Source organism: Catharus ustulatus, chromosome 3 (assembly GCF_009819885.2).
Source record: "Catharus ustulatus isolate bCatUst1 chromosome 3, bCatUst1.pri.v2, whole genome shotgun sequence".
In the NCBI taxonomy this organism is placed as follows: Eukaryota; Metazoa; Chordata; class Aves; order Passeriformes; family Turdidae; genus Catharus; species Catharus ustulatus.
The window spans coordinates 25893157-25912571 of NC_046223.1; the positions used below are offsets into that span (position 1 = coordinate 25893157).

The following is a 19415-nucleotide window of genomic DNA, read 5'->3' on the forward strand; positions in this document are numbered from 1 at the left end:
CACTGGATGAAAAAAATCTAATTTTTTTCAAAGATCATAAAAGATGCTTCTTTAGTCATATTAACCTTAAGAGCAGGAACTTGTCTTTTCCTCTAGCAGTTCTCCCCATTTAATGATTCCCTAGATCAGAGTGGTTTATTGGATAGCTTTGAGGAAGGTAGGGAAATGAAAACATTAACTTCTGGCTCTCTGTGTTGGTTAGTCTCAGCTGTGTGTTGTACCCTTGCATCCCAAAGGAACTTCATAAGGATAAGAGAGCTGATGCACCCTGTTTTTTGTTCAAATTGAAATATGAACATATTTCATATTGAAATAAGATAAACTCAACTTGCTTGCAAGGGTGTAAAATATTTTGATTTCTAGAAAATATTGTAGAATATTAAAATTCAGGTACTTTCATACTGTTATTCTGGGGTATCCAGATTTTACATTTCATTCCTTCCTGTAGCTGCAAAAGGGATTAGTTGCAGAGGTTAAAAAATAGTGAAAGGCCTGTCTGATAAATGGGTGTAATGACTGTAGAGTCAAAAATCTTCAGTCTGCAAGAGAGAAAGTAAAACTTGTCAGACTGAGCATGGAAATGGCAGATCTTCAGATAGTAGAGTTGGCATTTGCCTTTCTGATAAAAAAGAGACTCAATTGAAATAGTGGGGGGATTTTTTACTGAATATGGGTATTTCAGAATTGGATAATATGCTCAGGGTTTTGTTTTTTCTTTTGTGCTTCTTTGGTTCAAACAGTCAAATTTGGCTCGAACAGCCATTATTAAAGAACTTACTTGCAGGACATATCAATTATGCTCATTGCTATAGGAAGTGTGTAAAATCTCCTGTTTTCTTGCTGTATTAGGGGAATACTCCACGTATTCTCAGTGCACAAGTGTTCTCCATCTTCCCACTGTGTACTGTGGGGAAGGGGGTTTTCAAGCTGTTCGTTTCTTCTTGCCAAGCAAAACGTGGCTGATTTAAAACAAACAATATAATTCCAAACAACAAGAAAAACCATACCAGCTTTGCAACTAGGGATCCTCTAGTTCTTGCAGTATTTCTCGTGTTGCTACCTATTGCCTGGTGTATTAACTCCACCTTCAGTAATGTACCCATCTAGAGATATGTTCCTTGTTCTTTCAGGTCATCCTGAGACAGTACTTCAGGACCTTCACTGGCTTCAGACAGGTGTTTGATTGTCTCTAGATAAAAGACTTAAATGCAATGCCAATACTTTTTTGAAATACCAGCAGTACTGCTGTTGTGCTGAGTGCTGCTGCTCTGTCACCATTCCCCAGAGTGGATTTTGAAAGTAAGTCATCTAGTCAGACACCTGTTCATCATGCAGGCAAGCTGACCTCCTCTGTCACACCACCTGTTGATGGAAATAAAGGTCACTTGAACACAAAGTGAAATTCACTGTGTAAGCAGGCATGATGCCCTTGATTTAAGAGGAAGGTGTGTGCATTACAGCAGTGATAAATGCCTCCCTGAGACTCATCCAGCCTGAATTCAGAAGTGAGGTTCCTCCTACCAACAGAACAATGAGTGATTATCTTCTCACTGCACTGAGCTGGAGACCTGCATAAGGAAATTGTTTTGATTTTCAGAACTAGAGGTAGAACTGGTACCTGAAAATTTCAGGTCAAATGCATCTGTAATGGAAACACCAGGCAGTGTTTAGAGACACAGGAAGGCACTGAGGATACGTTTCAGTAAGTCGCACTTCAGTGTTGCTTGCCTGAGATCATTCAAGCTCCAGAAAAACTGAACTGAACAGATGCTGAGTCCTTGACTTAAATTAATTCTGCTCAGATGAATGTACTGTACTCTACTTAAATAGGTGTCATTAAGCACCTTTCACAGCTTTTTAGCAGGTGTTAAGCACGGAAAATAGATCAGTTGAAAGAAAGGGAGAGATAAAGAGTAAATTTGCTGTGGAGTGTTTAATATCTATCCAGTGTTGTGTTGAAGCCCAAAATGACTTCATTTCAGAGTGCTGCAGATGTGTGCAATGCTCCAGTGTGCTTCCAAATGCTCTCATTTGCAACCTTACTTGTGTCAAAGTTAAAAATCTATATAATGGTATTGCTTTAGCTCAACTGGAGCCAGCCACAAATTTTGCATGGACTTGAATAGAAACTAGACATAAACCTAAGGGTTGTCTAAAACTGGCAAACAGAATGGTGTACAAAACGGAATCCCAGAGCTGCAGGCTTTTTCTCCATTAAGATGTAGACTGGAAAGTAAATTGGTAGCTCTAACAAAAGCTCTCGATTGGTAAATCTTTTTTTTTTTTTTTTATTCTGATTAGAAATATAAGCTATTGTTTTTATTACTGAGATTACTATCAAAAACAGAGTTATGCCTGTGGAGTGGAAGAAATACATCTAACCTTTAGTAGAAGATTAATAATAAACCCTACTTTACCATCCCTCTCTCAAACTTAAAGTAACTTTTTTATTGCAATGGACCGTTTTTTATTAAAGCAAATTCAGTCATAACAAGAAGACAGATACATATAGGTCCAGATCTGACTTATTTTGCACAAAAGAGGAACACTTTGATTTAATTGTGTGATTTATAGGAAATGAAATTGTGTGGTGTCAGAGAAGTGCCTTTTGGTAGGCTATAGCACCAATCTATATAACACTGTGATACCTATTGAAAAAAACATTGTCCAAGATCTCTTTTTAATTACCCTCTCAATTAATAAGTTGTTGCCAACCATAAGAAGTATTTTTATCTGCACATTGATTTAGTGGAATTCTTGTGACTTTAAAATTTGGTTTCAACAGCTAAATCTGCAGACTGCTAGTAATTCAGCAATTAGCTTTAAGCTATTGTTTAAATAATTTAATGAAAATAGTGACAAATTTAACTAAGTCTCTTGAGAGATCTGACTCAGAGTCAGTAAAAAAACCGATGTTATTTCTGATGCCAAGAGCAGATGATTTTCTCTTGTAAGAGGTTTGGGGTTTTTTTCTGATCTGTATACAAGTTGATGTGAAAGCATCTCTTACAGATAGCACCTAGTTTCTGTTGTGTAGAGTCAGCTAAAAGTTTCTATTGCTTGTGATAATAAACACTGAATTTTGCATTTCTGAAAACAAGGCAACCCCACCTTATATAATGTTGTTGCAAAATGGTAGTTATATAAGTCTTTTTATAGATATAATAATGAGTGTTGGTATGGAGAAATATTTGTTTTGTGACTAAGTGACACCAATGTGAATTCTGTCTCTGCTATGAATTCATTAATAAGGTTTTGCAAGATATGGCGTGTATTTGTGTTGGCAAAAAAAAAAAAAGTCCCTGTACTTTTAGCTGCCTGTAAATCAGTTTGATCAATGTGCGACTGTGTTAGCTGGCATGTTTGTTCACACGAGAGCAAAGTGCCTTAGTACAGAATACATTTTATTTTTGAGCTATGAGACAATTCCATAAACTACCCAAGTCCTGGGGAGTGGTGATTTACTCTCAGTGTAGCTATTTAAGCTAAGAAATGATAATTTGTGGAGTCCTTTGTAATTTATTAAACTCTTTGCATGGATTATGTGCATGCAGACAGTTTATTTGTTGTAGGAAAGTTTTACTAGCAAGGGAGCTGGATTTCCTTGGTATAAGCTCATAAACTTGAACAGTTGAATGTTTCAAAATTACCTATTAAAAAAAACCAAAAAAACAACAAACCAACAAACTTCTAGGGTACCAAAGGTATGGGCCAAGGCTGGGAAAAGCCTTTTTCTTTCTATTGCATTAGCACAAGGGTCAATCTCTGTGAAAGCTCTACAGGAGGATGAACGTTTTTTATTAAGATTTGAACAATTCCTCCTTCAATATTATTGTTGATTTCACTAAGATGTTTCTACCTGTAAGATCCTGAAGTATTTCAATCTGAAATAGGCACCTCTATCAATGTATTTTCCTTTAGTCCTCTTCACTGTCAGTAACAGTCAAGTAGTTTAGGAAGATTTGTCTTAATTTCTGTTGTTTTTTGTGAGAAAACTTATAGGTTGGGCATGTTTTGATATTGAAGTTGGGGTTGTTTAGATTCGGGCTTTTTGTAATTAAGGAACTTCTGAAATTGGGAGACTTTGAAATTAAATTATATAGACATAAAACAAGATGCTGTATAACAGCTGCAATGGAAGTTCTCTTACTCGGTGACTTAATGGAATGATCAAATTGCCAGTACTTTAAAAAACTTTCATCTTGTCTCTGCAATAGTGGAAAATGAGAATTCAATTTGAAAGATGAAAATTCAGGAATAAAATTCTTTGATAGCAGATTCCCATTACCTTTGTCCATGAAATTCCACATTTAAGAAAGAAGCCTTAAATTGCCTATGAAGCAAAGGTGAAACTTCTTGTACTATCTCCAATAGAAAAAAATTATTTCATAATAGTCTTGTTTTAAAGACATTAAGAAAATTGTATTGCTCCAGTCAACCTTATAGGTGTGTAATAGACATGATTTAGGTACATCTGGTGAGGCTAAAGTGAAAAAGCCAAAAAAAAAAAGAAAAAAAAAGTGAAGCTTGGATAAATCAATAGACACTGTGCTGGCAATACTGTGAAAGGTCCTTGGTCATCTCTTCTCTCAGTTGCTGATGTCCATGTCCTTCAGGATTGCTAATCTAGCTCACCATGGGGCCAGTTGGCCAGCTTGGACCATGGAACTAGTCTATGCTTTAAAATGATCTTTTTAACACTCCATTCTCTCCTTCTTGGCTTTGCTTTGAAGGACCATGAGGAGGAATGATGGGCTGCTCAGGGTAGCATAACAAAGAAAATTGTAAAATGAAGCTTTCAGGTAACCTGCATCTCTAACAGGAATAATCTTAAATAGTTGCCAAGAAATGGGATTTCTTTCAAACAGCACAGCGTTCAGTCTATAGCCAGGTTCATATACCAGGTTAAGACAAGGTTCTTATCTGATTTTTTCTTTTGTTTTTGTTTTTTTTTTCTTAATGGCCTTATAGTTGAAACAAAAGTTTTCTATTCCATTTAATCTAGAAAAATGAAGAGATTTATGTTACTTTAACTTTTCCCATTCTGTACACTGAGAGAGCACTGGAAAGAAACTGTATCCAGGGTTTTGTATATGTTACAGCAAAGTAAAATGCACTGCCAGTGCTGCAACTCTGTACCCATAAGCTGGCTGTGCCCACTCCCAAAGCAGGGACCTTGAACTATGGACACACTGTACACCTCAGGCTGTGCCGGTGCTGACTGTGTGAGCCGCGTTACTGTGAGCAATAAGGCCCAGTGATTCAGTACTAAGGTATATAAACTTCATTCTTTCTCCATTTATCTGGTCTGTGATGCAGCCTCAGTCTGGCAACTGTAAGCAAGGGTGGTTTTCTTACTATTTTCAGGCTGTCCACCTGAAAGGACAGGCTGTGACCATGGGCTTTTTCTGGACTGCTCTCTCACCTTCTGTATCTTCAGGAGCCGCCTTCCTCTTCCACAGCCATGCCTTCAGCTGATGGAAGCAATGGTCTCTTTCTGTCCAAATGCACTCCTAGATGTATGAGGGGACATGAAGCTTCCTAGTGTGGGGAATCCCCCCAATGTCCAAGTACAGACTCAAAATGCCTCGAGGCTCTTTTCCCCATTTTGTTAATTGGTAATGGCTGTGACAAACCAACTATTTGAATGAACTGTTCTCTTGCCTTGAAAGTTTAATATGTTTCATTTACCCGAGCAGTAAACCAGAGGAAAAATAATACCTCAGGTCTCTGCTGAGGTCATGTTATTGTGCCTCTGGAAATACCCAGCTAGATAGAGTTGGTACTTCCCAAGGAGTTTCTGCTGACTTTGTTTTCGGCTCCCACAGATGTTCAATAGAAGAAAGTTCCCCTTTTTTTTCTTTCCATGCTTGAATGTGCTGCTGTTTTTAAAAGTACAAATCACTGTATCATATACCTGTTACATGTGTTTCAGAAATATGTTTCTCAGTTGCTGTTTTGATGCAAAATTGTAGTCACTTGAGAAATTAAGTGTCCTAGATGTCGACAAAAACTTAATAGTCCCAGATTTCCTTAGAGGGGATGGGGAAGACAGGATATAATAGTTTGAAACACCAGGGAGGATCATCCCTCCTTCTAATCAACACACTTTCCTGCAGCTCAGGATGAAGTGGAATTTTAGCTTGGTAAGACTCAAGCTGCACGTGTCAATATCTGGAGCATAAAACAAATAATAAATCATCCCCTTTGTCACAGGAAGATGCTAACAAGCATTTCTTTTCCAAGGAAGCATGCCACAGCAGGATCAATTTGTTTGTAAAGTATGTGGATTGTTTCTTATGGTGTGAACTTTGTATAAACAGGGCAAAATGGCTTCATGTTACATCAGTATTGATGTTTTTGAAACATCTCTTTCATCGGATGATTTGAAAGCATCTTTTCCGACGCTTCCTGCCTCCGAGACCAGCTGCTAGATTTATCTTTATTCTGTCGTAGATGTTTTCCGCTGCCTGTCGAGAGCGGACGGCGGGGAGCTCCGAGAGGAACCGTGCCCGGGGCCAGAGCCGGGACCGCGCTCGGGAGGCGAACAAAGGGGCCAAGCCCATCACCAACAGGTGCCGTGCAAGAAACAAAACTTTTTTTCAGGGATACTACTCGGAGTTGGGGAAGAGAGCTCTCCGAGGAGAGAGATTCCCTCGGCCGCTCCGGGGAAGAGGCAAACACCAAAAAATCCCCCGGGCCGCAGAGGGACAAAGCGGCTGGATCCCGCAGAACGCGTCGCGCTGCGGGCCCGGCGGGGAGCGCGGCCGCGCACCCGCACCTCCCCCGGCCCGGCCCGCCCCACCCCACCTGCGGCCGGCCCAGCCCGCGACCCGCCCCGGGCCCGGTGCGCGGGGGGAGCGGCGGGGGCGCCCGCTTAACCCCTTCCCCGCCGGCGGCTCCGGAAGCGGCGGCGGCCCCGTGGGGCGCTGTGTCCTGCGCCCGGGCGGGGAGGGGTGGCGGCGCGGGGTGGGGGCGAGCGCGGCGCGGGGGGGCGGCGGCGGGAGCCGCTCCCTCCTTGCCCAGCCCGGCCCGGCAGAGGCGGCAGGAGGAGGAGGAGGAGGGCGGCGCAGAGCGCAGACATGGCGGCCAACATGTACCGAGTGGGAGGTATGTGGGGACGCGGCAGCGCCCGCCCGGAGCCCCCCGCGCACGGCCGGGGCAGCGCGCCGGGCCGCGGGCCGAGCGCGCCGGGGCGGAGAGCGGCGCTCCGGCCCCTCGGGCTGGCGCGCTCCCGAGCGCGGCGGCCGGGCCCGGCCGGGCGGCGGGAGGCGGCAGCCGGTCCGGCAAAGGGTCGCCGGGCCCTCGGCGGGGGGGAGGACGCAGGTTCCTCCCCCGCCAGCCCCGTGCGCCGGGTGGGAGCCCGGCCCCCGCCGCCGAGGAGGAGAAGGGCAGCGCCGCCCTCCGCGGGGAAGGGGGGAGCGGCGCCGCCGGCTCCAGCCCCCGCACCGCGGGCCGGGCACGGCCGCCCTTCGCGCCTCGCCTCCTTCCCCGAGAGCGGCGGAGGGGCCGAGCGAGGCCGCGGGCCGGCCGTGCTGCCCCGGGCCGGGCCGGCCCCAGCGCGGCCTGGCGGGCCCTGCCGGTGCGCACGGGCTGCCCGAGCCCCCCCGGGCCGCCGCGCTCCCTGCGGCGCCCCTGCCCCCGCGCCCTCCCTCGCTGCTACCGCGGCGGAGTTTCTCCGCGCCTTCCTCGCTCTGCCGGGGATAAATAATTAATCCGGCTGTGTAACCGGGGGATTTCTGTCAGCTTCCTTTGCTCACCGCCGTGACCCCTGAGGAGCGCCCTGATACGTGACTGCTCGGAGGGCGGGGGGGAGAGGGCATTTAGGCGGTGGAAAGCACGGCGCACGTTTTCTTCCCATCCCCAGCCTGTATGGAAAATGCCACGGCTAACTTCGGCTGCCTCACGGAGGGAGCGAGCGTGGCGGTGTGCCCAGTGCTGTGCCTCAGGTGCACCGCTCCAGTGAGGTGTGCGGCACTGGGTGCTCAAAAATCGCTCTGTCCTCCTGCTCCCAACAGCCAGAGCTGAGAGAGAAGATGCGTGGAAATGAGGGGTGATGATAGTTTGAATCCCTTTCTGCTAATGTTTTGAGATACATTGACAGAGCCGCGAATCTTCTATCTGCATGCTCCCTCATTAGGGCATTTGGATTGTAGTCCCATCAGTCTTTACTCATGAAAGTAATCCTTCTCTGAGCAGGCAGTGGGTAGGGTTTACCTCTTAGGTCACCAATTCTCTTTTTTTTCGTTGTAATCTTAATAAGCATTCGTAAACACTATCCAGAGATCACATTCTTTCCTTAGAACTACCTAAAGTGCCTGTTCGTTGTATCATAGTGTCAAAGTGTTGCAGAAGACATTTATACATTGTTATAGTTTCTCATCCCAGTTTTAAAAATAAAGTTTGCACGGTGCGGGAGTCCAATATCAAATTTAAAATGTGGTTGGCATTTGATGGGTATTTTTTCACTGGACAAAAACAAGTTTTCAGAAAACTATTAAAGGAAATGTGCATGTCAATTATTTGTATGTTACATGGGAGCTTTCCGGATATGAGTAAATTTCCATACACCATAAACTTTTTTTTACTAATGATGCTGGAAGAGACTTTGTCCTGTGAGATCCTGGCTAATCTCATGGTAATTTCTGCTTAATATAGTTTTCATCTTACTGGACAGAGATAACAAGAGCAAGTATCATAAAACATACATTACTCATTGGCACAACTCTACTGCCACAGTACCTGATAATAAATGTGAGGTATCTTCTCTTACAGAAATGTTAATCTTTGTAATATAAAAACTCACCGAAGTGCTCAGTTCTTAAATCTTCCCCAATCGACTGTGAGAAGTTATTTCTTCTCTATCAAGGTTTAGGAAGTGTGTGGATTACTGGATTACTATGTAAGCTTTAACACAAAGCATTTAACTTTTTCCATCTTGGTTGTTAAAGCGGGTGTAGTGCAGTTATAACCAGAAGTTAGGAACAAATTATACTAAATCTCAACATAGAAATACATCACTGTCCCAACATTTATGAAGAAATCTCAGCTCTTTGGAAACTAGGTTTAGAAGAAAAGTTTTGCGCTAATAATGATATGTCTTTACATAGTTTTTGGTATTTCAGTGACTTTCCCTTTTTTCCTTGCAGATTATGTTTATTTTGAAAATTCTTCCAGCAATCCATATCTCATTAGGAGAATTGAAGAACTTAACAAGGTACAAATATCCAAGATTCTTTCTTAACCTTTGGCAACAGTCAGTGTGCTTGTTAAAACCTGAGAATTATTTTCATCCTTTAAGTTTTCTACTGTGGTAGGGTTTTCTGGTGGTTGTGGAAAACTTGCTGTGTGATATCCTTTAATTCTGCCCTGTTACCTAAGGAAACACCCAGTTGCTCATTCCTGATGAACAAGATTACTCTGCTGAAAAAAAAAAATTCTAGTGAATTCTCTAGATTCTTGGAGAAATGAATGAATTTGATTCCCTGGCTGACGATGACACTGTGAATCCATCTGGAATGGCAGCCATCATGTAATGTGTCTGCTTTTAGATAGATGCCTGAAGAGCTGGCAGGTACCAGCGAGACTTTGCAGTGATCAAATAACAGAATATGTGACTTCTGTGGCTGTTTATTGCTCTGCTGTTGGCAGCTGTAGTGAAGAATGGGCTTTTGAATAAAGTACAGACTATGTTCTCTGTCTCATGCTGAGTGTATTTTCCTAAAAAATGGGGGCTCTGTTTACTGTCATTTTGTGGAAAGCATGATTATTTTTCTTCACTCTTACACTACTAAGAATAGTATGAAGTTTCTAAATGTATTATTTTTTTTGCTTTTCTTTCAAGCAGTATTAAAACTTACTGATGCACTACTTCAAAAGTTAATTGTCAAAATGCCTATCATGATGTAAGGTAATCATTAAGGTATTTTTTTTCCCAGTGGTTAGAAAGTGAATAAAAAAATTGGTGACCTGCAAGTGGCTTTCTTCTCATTAATGGAACACAAATATTATGCTATAGCAGACATCAACCACATTAACTGTTAGTGCTGTCCAACACAACATCCCCTGAACTTGTGCATGGCAAATAATTTTTGACTTCTATTGGGGAAGAAAAATTTTTACTCACAGTAATTGACCTGATTCCAATAATGTATTGAATATAATGTTTATTATTTTTAAACTGCATTGCTGTAATTTAATCTTGCTCGTGCAGGGTAAAACAGAGTCATGTATTGATTTTTTTATTTATTTTTTTTCTGAAAGAGAGGTTGGAGGTTGTAGTCCAGACATCTTGAATGTGAATGGTTTGCTTTCATGTGTTAAAGGTATCAAGCAAATGTGGAGATGTTACATGAAAGTGTAATGAAATGCTTTGATTATTGTTCTACCAGAGACAATATTTTTTTTTTTTTTGGTAAGAAACTTAATCAAAACATTACATTTTTTTTAGTATGAAATAAGTAGCTCAAGGTAAAAAAGTACTTTTGTACCCTTCAAGGAGGAGGACACAGTTCTTCAAATAGTAGCAAATTCTTTATAACAGATCATGGTCCCCATAATGAGTAATGAAAACAATACTAAACTAAATAGCTCTTTTATTTTAGGAGCTGTTGTGACTTTTTCAAATAAACCTTTCAAAAGTCTTTCGAAAAGACTTTTTCAATAAGTGTTATATTAAATGAGATTTTGAAAAAATGCAAGAGTACTTTGAAATGTGCATTTTTGTCCAAAGCTGGATTGTAAAGAAACGTTCACGGGATTCTAACATTTCTGAAGGACTCTTATGTTAGCATGATACTGGCATTGCACCTCTGAATAAAATATAATTTCTGAGGACTCAATAATTGTAGTTAATCCTCTTGTCTGGCCTGAAATTGGTGCTAGCCTCTCTCAAGAAGATTTTATTTATTGGAGTAATTCTGTTGATTTCAGCTTGACTGATCATGTGAGAACTACTGATATGAGGGAGCACTCCAAGCAGAGAGCATTTAATTTGTGTTACTCAACTGAGGAGGGATACATTCTGACTTGATTTTCTCTCTCTTTTGCAGACTGCTAATGGGAATGTGGAAGCAAAAGTGGTGTGTTTTTACAGGCGAAGAGATATTTCTAACAGCCTTATAATGCTTGCAGATAAGCATGCTAGTAAGTAGATGGTATAGGGCATTTTACTAACACAACCTGCTCAGTTTCTGCAACTGCTTAAAATTGTAGGTTTTTTTGGCATGTGAAATATGTATTTATGTTAGGCATTTGTTAATACCCAGTTAGTTGCTTAGTATTATCTGATATTCTCCTGCTCCTATCAGTTGCTTCTGGGAATTAAGTTAAGCTGTATCTGTGTGATTGTGACTGTTCATCTGGAAACAAAAAAGTATCTTTTCATCTGGAAGATACAGCTGCATTTCTTTTTTTTGATGTCAAAAGTAATTCTTGGTTGTAAGTCAATTTAAGCTTAAGAGCACTTCTGATTATTTGATGTGACTTTTTTGAGTTAGACGTAAACTTGTATTGCTTGATGTAAGGAGTGAAATGTATCCTTGGGGACTGGAAATCACTGGAGATTCCAAAAGAGCTGTTATGTTCACTTATGCTAAATGTCAGTATTAATCAAAAAATAGGGAGTTGGTGTTTTTTCTTTTTTTTTTTTCTTCAGATAAACAACAAGTGGTAATAGGTGAAAAAAGCCCAATTTTTTGCCATGAACTTAACTTTTTTTGGTGTCTTCCATTTGGTATACAACTGAAGTATCATGTTGTTCCATAACTACTTTATGAAAAATATAATTATGAAGACAAAAAAATACAATTCTGAAAATATAATTAAGAACCTAAAAAAATCTGGGTTGGAATCAGTAATTTGCAAAATACTCCACTCATATTTGTAAATAACTGGAATGTGAAGTACATCAACATCCCAAAAATTTCTTGCCATATGCTATTAAATATCATTTTGATTATATATTATGTTTGAGCTTTCAAAATTAATCTGTGAATAAATTATGTAGGGGTTATAAATCTCTAATTTATCTGGATGAGTTTCTTGAAAGACATTAGCTAATGCCAACTTTGTAGTGCAGATATATGATGGTGTAATTAGGTGCTTTAAAGATACCTCAGCAATTTCTTTAATGACCAGCTCTTGTAACCATCCAGGTATGGTTAGTGAAGAGAAACAGCCAACCTTTGGTTTTTGTTTTATTCTTTTATTGGTGTTAGAGAGGTGAAACTGATTTGAGTACATAGTATGAGGTATTAGCTTGGTTTATATGGGAAGACAATATATCTTGCTTATGTACTAAGAAAATGATTTCATATTTGTTGTACATAGTTGGGTACACTCTATAGTTATTTGTGACCTATTTATGATCATGATCATCAGGCCCCACAATCATTAGTCTTTTGAATTCTTCCAGCTGATATGTATAGAAATATAGAACTTAAAGTGAGCTTCACTAAACTTTCTAACATTTTTTTTTTTTTTTCTTTTCTAATGGAGAGGGCAAAAAAGTATGAAAAGGATGACTTTATTGTGAATACTTTTATGAAATTCAAAAATAATTTTTTAAATTTGACTTATTTTTTAGAAAAGGGTATGTTAGTCCTGTGGGTATTGTTCAATCTGGAGAAGTGAATAAGATTTTTCTTTTTCCTTTGTGAGTTGTAGATTTCTGTTTTGCCAACACTCTGGTAGAAGGGGCTTGTTGGTGGTCTGTTGCCCTTCTATAGCACACTAAGGGGTTTGTTGGTGTCACTAGGAGTGCCATGGAGTCTTCCATCATGTTTTCTCTACTGGGATTCTCTTGTGGTTTTGTAGTGAGAAAACAGAAATGTGATTCACAGCTGGTTAAACGAACACCTTTAGAATGGCTGTGTCTCACAGGTTATGAGCCTTCTAACCCAGCACTCTTATGAATTAAGTTTGTCCATGAAGATTTTCTCTGGCACATCTGTGGAATCTGTAGTGCCAAGTTCTCTCAGCAGATGTTTGTTACAGTTACAGAGGATGGCACATAGAGAAGGATTGTTCTCCTAGAGCTTCCTATAGCTCACAGAGCAGATGTAGTTAAATGTCAAATCAATTTGAAGGCTTTCATTCTGGAATAACACAGTGTTCTGTTTAAAAATATGGTGTCTGTAAACAAAATATTTGTATATTTATGAATTGAATGTTTTGGAAATGTTCTTCTATAGATAAACATGTTGATGTGTCAACACTTCTACCTGATTTGGTAGAAAATAAATGTTAAAAGATAAAGTTGCTTAAGGAATGGAAACTCTATTCAGACACTGATTTCTCCTGTGTGCCTGTTGGAGAAGTCTTGAGTATAAGATCTGCTTGATCTTTTCTAATGGTATTTTGTATTGCTAGCATTTTTTTTTTTTTTTTTATGATTGAGAAAACTGGTCTGAGTTATGCATTTCTCAAGATTTTGGCAGGTGAGGGTTGGGTTTTTTTGGATTGATGTGTCGATTTCTGAAGGTTACATTTTGAGATGTAGGTATGGTCCCATTTACTAAAAAAAGCAAATAGCATTGTAAGAAAATGTTTTGGAACTTTAAAAATAAATTTTTAGTAACTTGAGAAAGTTTCAGCGTCATTCTAAAGTAGGTTTTGGAAACATGGAGTAAAGCTGATCTGTGACTTTATCACTGGTAAGGAGTTGGTATATTGTTCTCCTAGGGTGGTGGTGGTGTTTCTTGGGGGAGTTGGGTTTTTGTTTGTTTTTTGTTGTTTGGGGGTTTTTGTTTGTTTTTCGTTGGTTGGTGTTTTAAATGTGGTTGGGGATTTTTTGTTTGTTTGCTTTTCTTTTAAGTTATCTTCCAAAATATTTCAAATTTGAGGTGGGAAACAGGTTTTCCTTAGGCCATTCTAAAATACTCAGGTACAGAGAAGTTCCTTTGCTTTCAAAGAATGTCACTAATATTAGAGGAAATTGTATTGCCTTCTTTTTTTTTCCCTGGAAATAAAATAAGTGTTTCAGGTGGAATTTAATTAAGGAAATTTTTATTTGTCTACCAGCATCATGTATGACATCAATTTAGATCTGGGAGTAGTTTTAGAAGCTGACTGTAACCACTTAAATCCGGGGATTTGGAATGTTTTATGGGCACTTGAGGACTGTTTTTTCACCTTTGATTTATGTTACTATAAAATGGAGTTTATGGTAAGGTCAGCTTGAAATACAAACCAAAATACTGTCCAGGATCAGCTTCTTGATCCTGTGTAGCCTCCTGAGCTGAGCAAGAGTTCTTTTGGGCTGTTAACTCTCACCAGCATTTAGCTTGTAGTCATCACCACAGGGTCACTGTGAGGGGGCTGCTCCTTTCTTGGCATGAAAGAATTGACCAACAGAGTAAGGCTTGCTGTGAGGAGGGGAAAAGAAGGCAGAGAGATGAATAGAGGATGGCAGGCAGAACAAGAGACAGATATTGCAACAGATACCTGGGTGCGTAAGCGAGTGAACTTGGAGACCTGGGACAGAAACACTCAGCTCATTAAAATGGGTGAAGCAAACATAAAGGGGTGGCATAGCCATTTCCTAACTAAATGGGGTGATTGAGAAATTACCAGCTGTAGCTGAATCTGTAAAATGTAGATGATTCTTTATCTTCAGTAGAATTAATGTAAGTATTTTAGGGCAAGGTTTTAATAGCTGTGGAGAGGAGACTGTATCAGCTTTGTACCAGCACTGGTTTTGGGTTACAGCAAAGGGCTCAAGTTCTGTATTTTCTTTTTTTGCAATGGATTTATCACAGAATCATTGAATATCCTGTATTACAAGGGACACATGAGGATAATTGGATCCAACTCCTGGCCCTACACAGGGACCATGCTAAGAACCATACCATATCTGAGGTTTATTCACTACTACTTTCTTGAAGCTGAGTGGGGTGACCTGAGTGCATGATGCCATTTTTTGCAGTTCTTTGCACTTTAAGTTCTTTATCTGATTGTGTGTTATCATGTAATGCTATGTCTGAAGTCATTCTCTTACTGCAACACCTCAGCCAACTTTTGCCTAGTCAACCATCTGGTGAGGATATAAAAAAAATTACTGTTGTTGGAGTCCTTCATCTTCTGATTTATTAAAAGGATTTGTTTCATTTAGGTGTGCTGAGATGCTGACTAAATGCCAAGAATATTTCTGGGTCTGTGATAAAGCCCATGTAGAATGTATTTTTTCTTATTAACACAACTGATATTCTTTGTGAATGAGACAGTACTCAATTAAAAAAAAAAACTCTGAGATATTGGTTTCATTGACTGAGATGAAAGGTAAAATTAATTTTTTCTAGATTACAGAAGCTGACAAAAAATAATAATGTTCAATCTCAGTTGTTCTTGTTAGAGATCACTTACTGGCTTTTCTTGATGCACATTTTTAAAGATGTTTTTCATTTGCTCTTAATCAGTCATGTTTCATGTCATGTTGCTTTGTAAAATAGTGTTTCTGCTACAGAATTTTTGTACATGAAAGATATCTAGGAGCAGAAGAATCCTGCTAGTGATTCCTGGTTAAACAATCATTAGGGTGGGAAAAGACTGCCAAGATCCAGCGTTTGACTGAACACTGCCGGCCCACTAAATTTTATCATCAAATGCTGGAGTCTGTACTCAGTTGTGACCTTCGTATGACATTGATATGTTGCAATCAGAAGCAAATCCGGTATTCTCTCTATACTTCAACTTTTTTGCCTGTAAAGCAGTGCTTCTATTAGAAGTTCTTATTAAAGTTGGTGAAAAATATTAAATATACCAATATGTTTTTGTAGTTGCTGTTGAAAGATCTCAAAGCACCTCACAAACACTCGTAGTTTATTTTCTATACAATATCAGCAATGTTCCAGCATTTCTGGAAATGACTTTATCTTGCAGAGCAGTTTAGCTGCTGCTGAGCCTTCTTACCTTCACTTAAAGGTGCTTTGTATTTGAGGGGAGGAATATTTTGCTTATTGTTGATGTTGACTACCAACGCTCCAGATGCACCTGAGTGAATGAAGCTGTTAATAGTCCATCTGATTTTTGAGAAGCATTTTATTTCAGTAGAGCAGCAGGTTAGCCGGTATCACCGAAGATGTTAAGTAAATGAGCTTAACTTGAGCAGTAGTGTTTACCAGATTGCTCATTGATGTTCCCAAAGATACACAAAACTGAAATGTGAATTTCTTTTGTGTGTCATCAGGTTTGTCAACATATGGTTGCTGTTGCATAGTGGTATTCTTAGTACTCAACTCCAGGAAAAACATGAGAATATTTCCTGCCCTCTTCAACAATGAAAAAAATACAATTTAGAAAGTTGTATGGAAAAAGCTATGCGTGTGGAGACTGGAGACCCTGGGGATTCAGAAAAGGAGTCCAGAGTAAAATGTCTAAAACACCTTGTGTTCTTCAGTGTTCTGTTATCTTGGTCACATATTTGACTCACTATAATTCAAAACTTTAATAAAATACTATAGCTATTTTTTTCCAATCAGATTGTAACACAACCAGAAACTTGGGGTTTTTTTTTTTTTGGTGGTTCTTTTTTGTCGTAGTAGTTCTTGGACATCAAATCACCCAGTTATTCATAAAGGATACAACATTTCTTTAACCACATCCTTTTTTCTGAAAAATCACTTTAAGATATTACCTAATTCAAGTCACATAATGTCTTAGCATGAAAAGTATGTTTTGACTGGAGATATTATTTGAAATCCTAAATTGGTTTTTGGGGTTTCTTTTTGGTTTTTTTTTGCTGGTTGTTTTTCTTTTTTTTTGGTTTCACTACTTCCCTTGATACCTGTTGTCTTTGCAACCTATGTTCACTTAGAAGCACCTTTGGTGAAATGAACCCAAGAGACAAATATTAACTCTTCTATTGCATACAATCCGTTTTCATTATCTTCATAATTTTAAATGTGGAAATAATTCTTAATTGTTTCTCAAAAAAAAAAAAAGTAGTTCCAAACAATAAAATCAACCCTATGGTGAATGCTCTTTTGGTCTTGCTTATGGTCGCGTTGGTCAAAAAAAAAAAACAAAGTAAGTCTCTAGAGCTCAAAAGTTCAGTTGATTTGTGTCTCTTACAGTAGTGTAAGTAACACTTATGTGGAATTTTGTGGCTTTTGGAAAGTGTTCTGTTAGTTTACAGTTCATTTTTTCAATTGCGCTTGGTGAGAAGGCCTCTCTAGCTTGCTGTTAAGAAAAGAGATCTGTTGATATCACACTGTGATGCAAGATACCATTTTTTCAGGTTGGATAGGAGAAAAAGGAACTAAGGCCTGGAAAGGCAGAGCTGGGAATAAAAGGTAGGAGAGGCTCTTGAATTGTGTATGAGGAAGAGGGCTTGGCTGCTAGATATGCCTGAGGAGTGGGTGAGCAGACTCGTGTAACTGGTTCAGTGAGATACTGCCTTGTTAATCTCAGGACTGCTGTAAATACAAACTAGTGTTTTGTTTGCAGCTCTGTCCACACACACACATACTAAGAATTAGGAGAAAATAAGTTTTGATCTCACATAATTGTCCTTTTCTCTTCGAGGACAAGACAGGTTTTTCAGAAGTCCCTGTTTGTGACAACTCATCAGAAGACTCTTGGGTTTGTTTTGAAGATGGGGTGGTGAACGGAGACAAACCCAAATATAGTAACCCAGGAAATTTAGGTGTATAGGTTCCAAAGTTACTTTTGTTGGAATTTTGCATGTTAATACTTATTTACAGTTGTCTGATAGAGACATGTAAACTAAGCAGTAGCAAATTCAAGTATGTTGTGTTGCTTCTGGGAATCCTGAAGTCTGTGATGTGGGAGAGACACGCCCTAGGAGGACCCTTTAAGGATAATACTGATAACAAATTCTTTAATCAGTGGCAGAGTAGCTTTTATGCTAAGGCGCTTCTATTAGTCTAACTATGACTTTCATTGAAAATGAGCTTGGGATTTTGTGAGGAAGATATGATCTCTGATCTCCTGAGACAAGGGAATGTCAAGTTTTCCTTCATTTACCAAAGAGAATCCCAATGTAATTTATCCAAAGAGAGTGGAGAAAATTGAGAACTTGCTGAAATACATAAAGCCTTGTCAAAAACTACTTTCTTGTCACCAAGGAAAAATTTGTCTCAAGGCTCCCAATTATTCTTTTCAAGGGTGCTTTAGGTAGTGTCATAAATTATGTGTTTTCTTAATTTGATTTTTGTTCAAGAACTTGTGAATGTTTTCTCTCCTCAACAGTGAAAGCAATAAAGAAGCAGTAATGAGAAGTGTTTTGCTTCTGACAATATCTGAGTATTCTTTTTGTGACTGACATTTAGAATTAGTAGTTATATTGTCTCATTAACAAGTTTACTGTCAGCCCCAAGTATCTTGTAGAATTATTCTGTGGCTCAGGCTCCTCCATTGGTGCAGAGTGGCTTGTTAAATTGTGAATGTTAATGACCTTCTCTTAATGGATGAATGGCTTTACAACTGAGTTCATAATTTTATGAGTTCTTAGCTCTTATGGAAAGCCACTTTTTTTTTTTTTTCAACCTGTGTATGTGTGATCTGCATTTGGATCATGCATGGTTTCTTCACATATAAAAAATTGTCTACTCTGTTCAATTTGTATAACTACATCTGAATTTTTGCATGGACTGTCTAGTTAGTAACTGCTAGCTTCATCTTTAGACCTCCAAAGTATAAACTTTTGGGGTAAGTGTGTGTAGGTTAATTTTCTTTCAAATTCAACAATCTTATTTTCTGAACACAGAACTTAGGAGGCTTGAATACATTGCTGCCAATTTCTCTGAATGTGAAAACAAACTAAACCTAAAATCTGGATTAATTCTGTGAATTTGCTGTGAGGAGTGGAAAGCTGTAAAATATCAGTTCATGTTTATGCTTAAAACTGTTTAACAGATATATGAAGCTCAGTTTTTATTTTTATTACCTAAACACCAGAAGTATTTAATTAATAAGTTTCCTTGGTAAAGTACACAGTAGGGTACAAAAGGTGTCACTTTTTGAGCTCTACTCCCAAAATAAGTTTTTCACATTTGAGTCTTTAGAGGTATTCACAGAAAATTGCCAAAGCATTGTGCATTTGCCTATTTCCCTGTGATCCTTAGGATTCATTTCCTCATGGTCAAATTTAAATATGCATGCCATTATTATATACTTGTTCAGGGTTTCCTTGTTTTGTGGAAAACATGTAACTGTTTTCTCTCAGCTGCTTTCCTGCCTCTTTCATGTTTAACTGTGCATGCAAGTGATCCTACACCATTTTCTTGGTACCCTCAAAACATTTGTAGCATTTAAATTGATATTATTGATCATAACATTTTGTTTCATGAAGATAAATAGATTTCCATAATATCAAATGGTTCTACTTCTTTTTGTTTTCCCTTGGCTCTTAATTTTAAGTGACTTTTCCTACTTTGTTCCCAGGGCACCCACAC

General features: G+C 39.1%; 1 protein-coding gene across 5 annotated transcripts in view; it reads left to right on the plus strand.

Moving 5' to 3' along the window:
* The first annotated feature begins 6456 nt into the window (after nucleotides 1-6456).
* The window catches only part of MTA3 (metastasis associated 1 family member 3), a 136736-nt gene continuing 123777 nt past the window's right edge, over nucleotides 6457-19415 (plus strand). For 3 of the 5 annotated variants that reach the window (XM_033054537.2, XM_033054539.2, XM_033054540.2), the window contains exons 1-3: nucleotides 7005-7110; nucleotides 9150-9217; nucleotides 11052-11145. In XM_033054537.2, coding sequence (XP_032910428.1) covers nucleotides 7083-7110; nucleotides 9150-9217; nucleotides 11052-11145 — 190 coding nt within the window. In that variant the 5' untranslated portion in view covers nucleotides 7005-7082. Of the gene's footprint in view, nucleotides 6576-7004; nucleotides 7111-7699; nucleotides 8054-9149; nucleotides 9218-11051; nucleotides 11146-19415 lie in introns of those variants that run through there. The other 2 variants (XM_042779103.1, XM_033054538.2) reach the window with 2 other exon arrangements.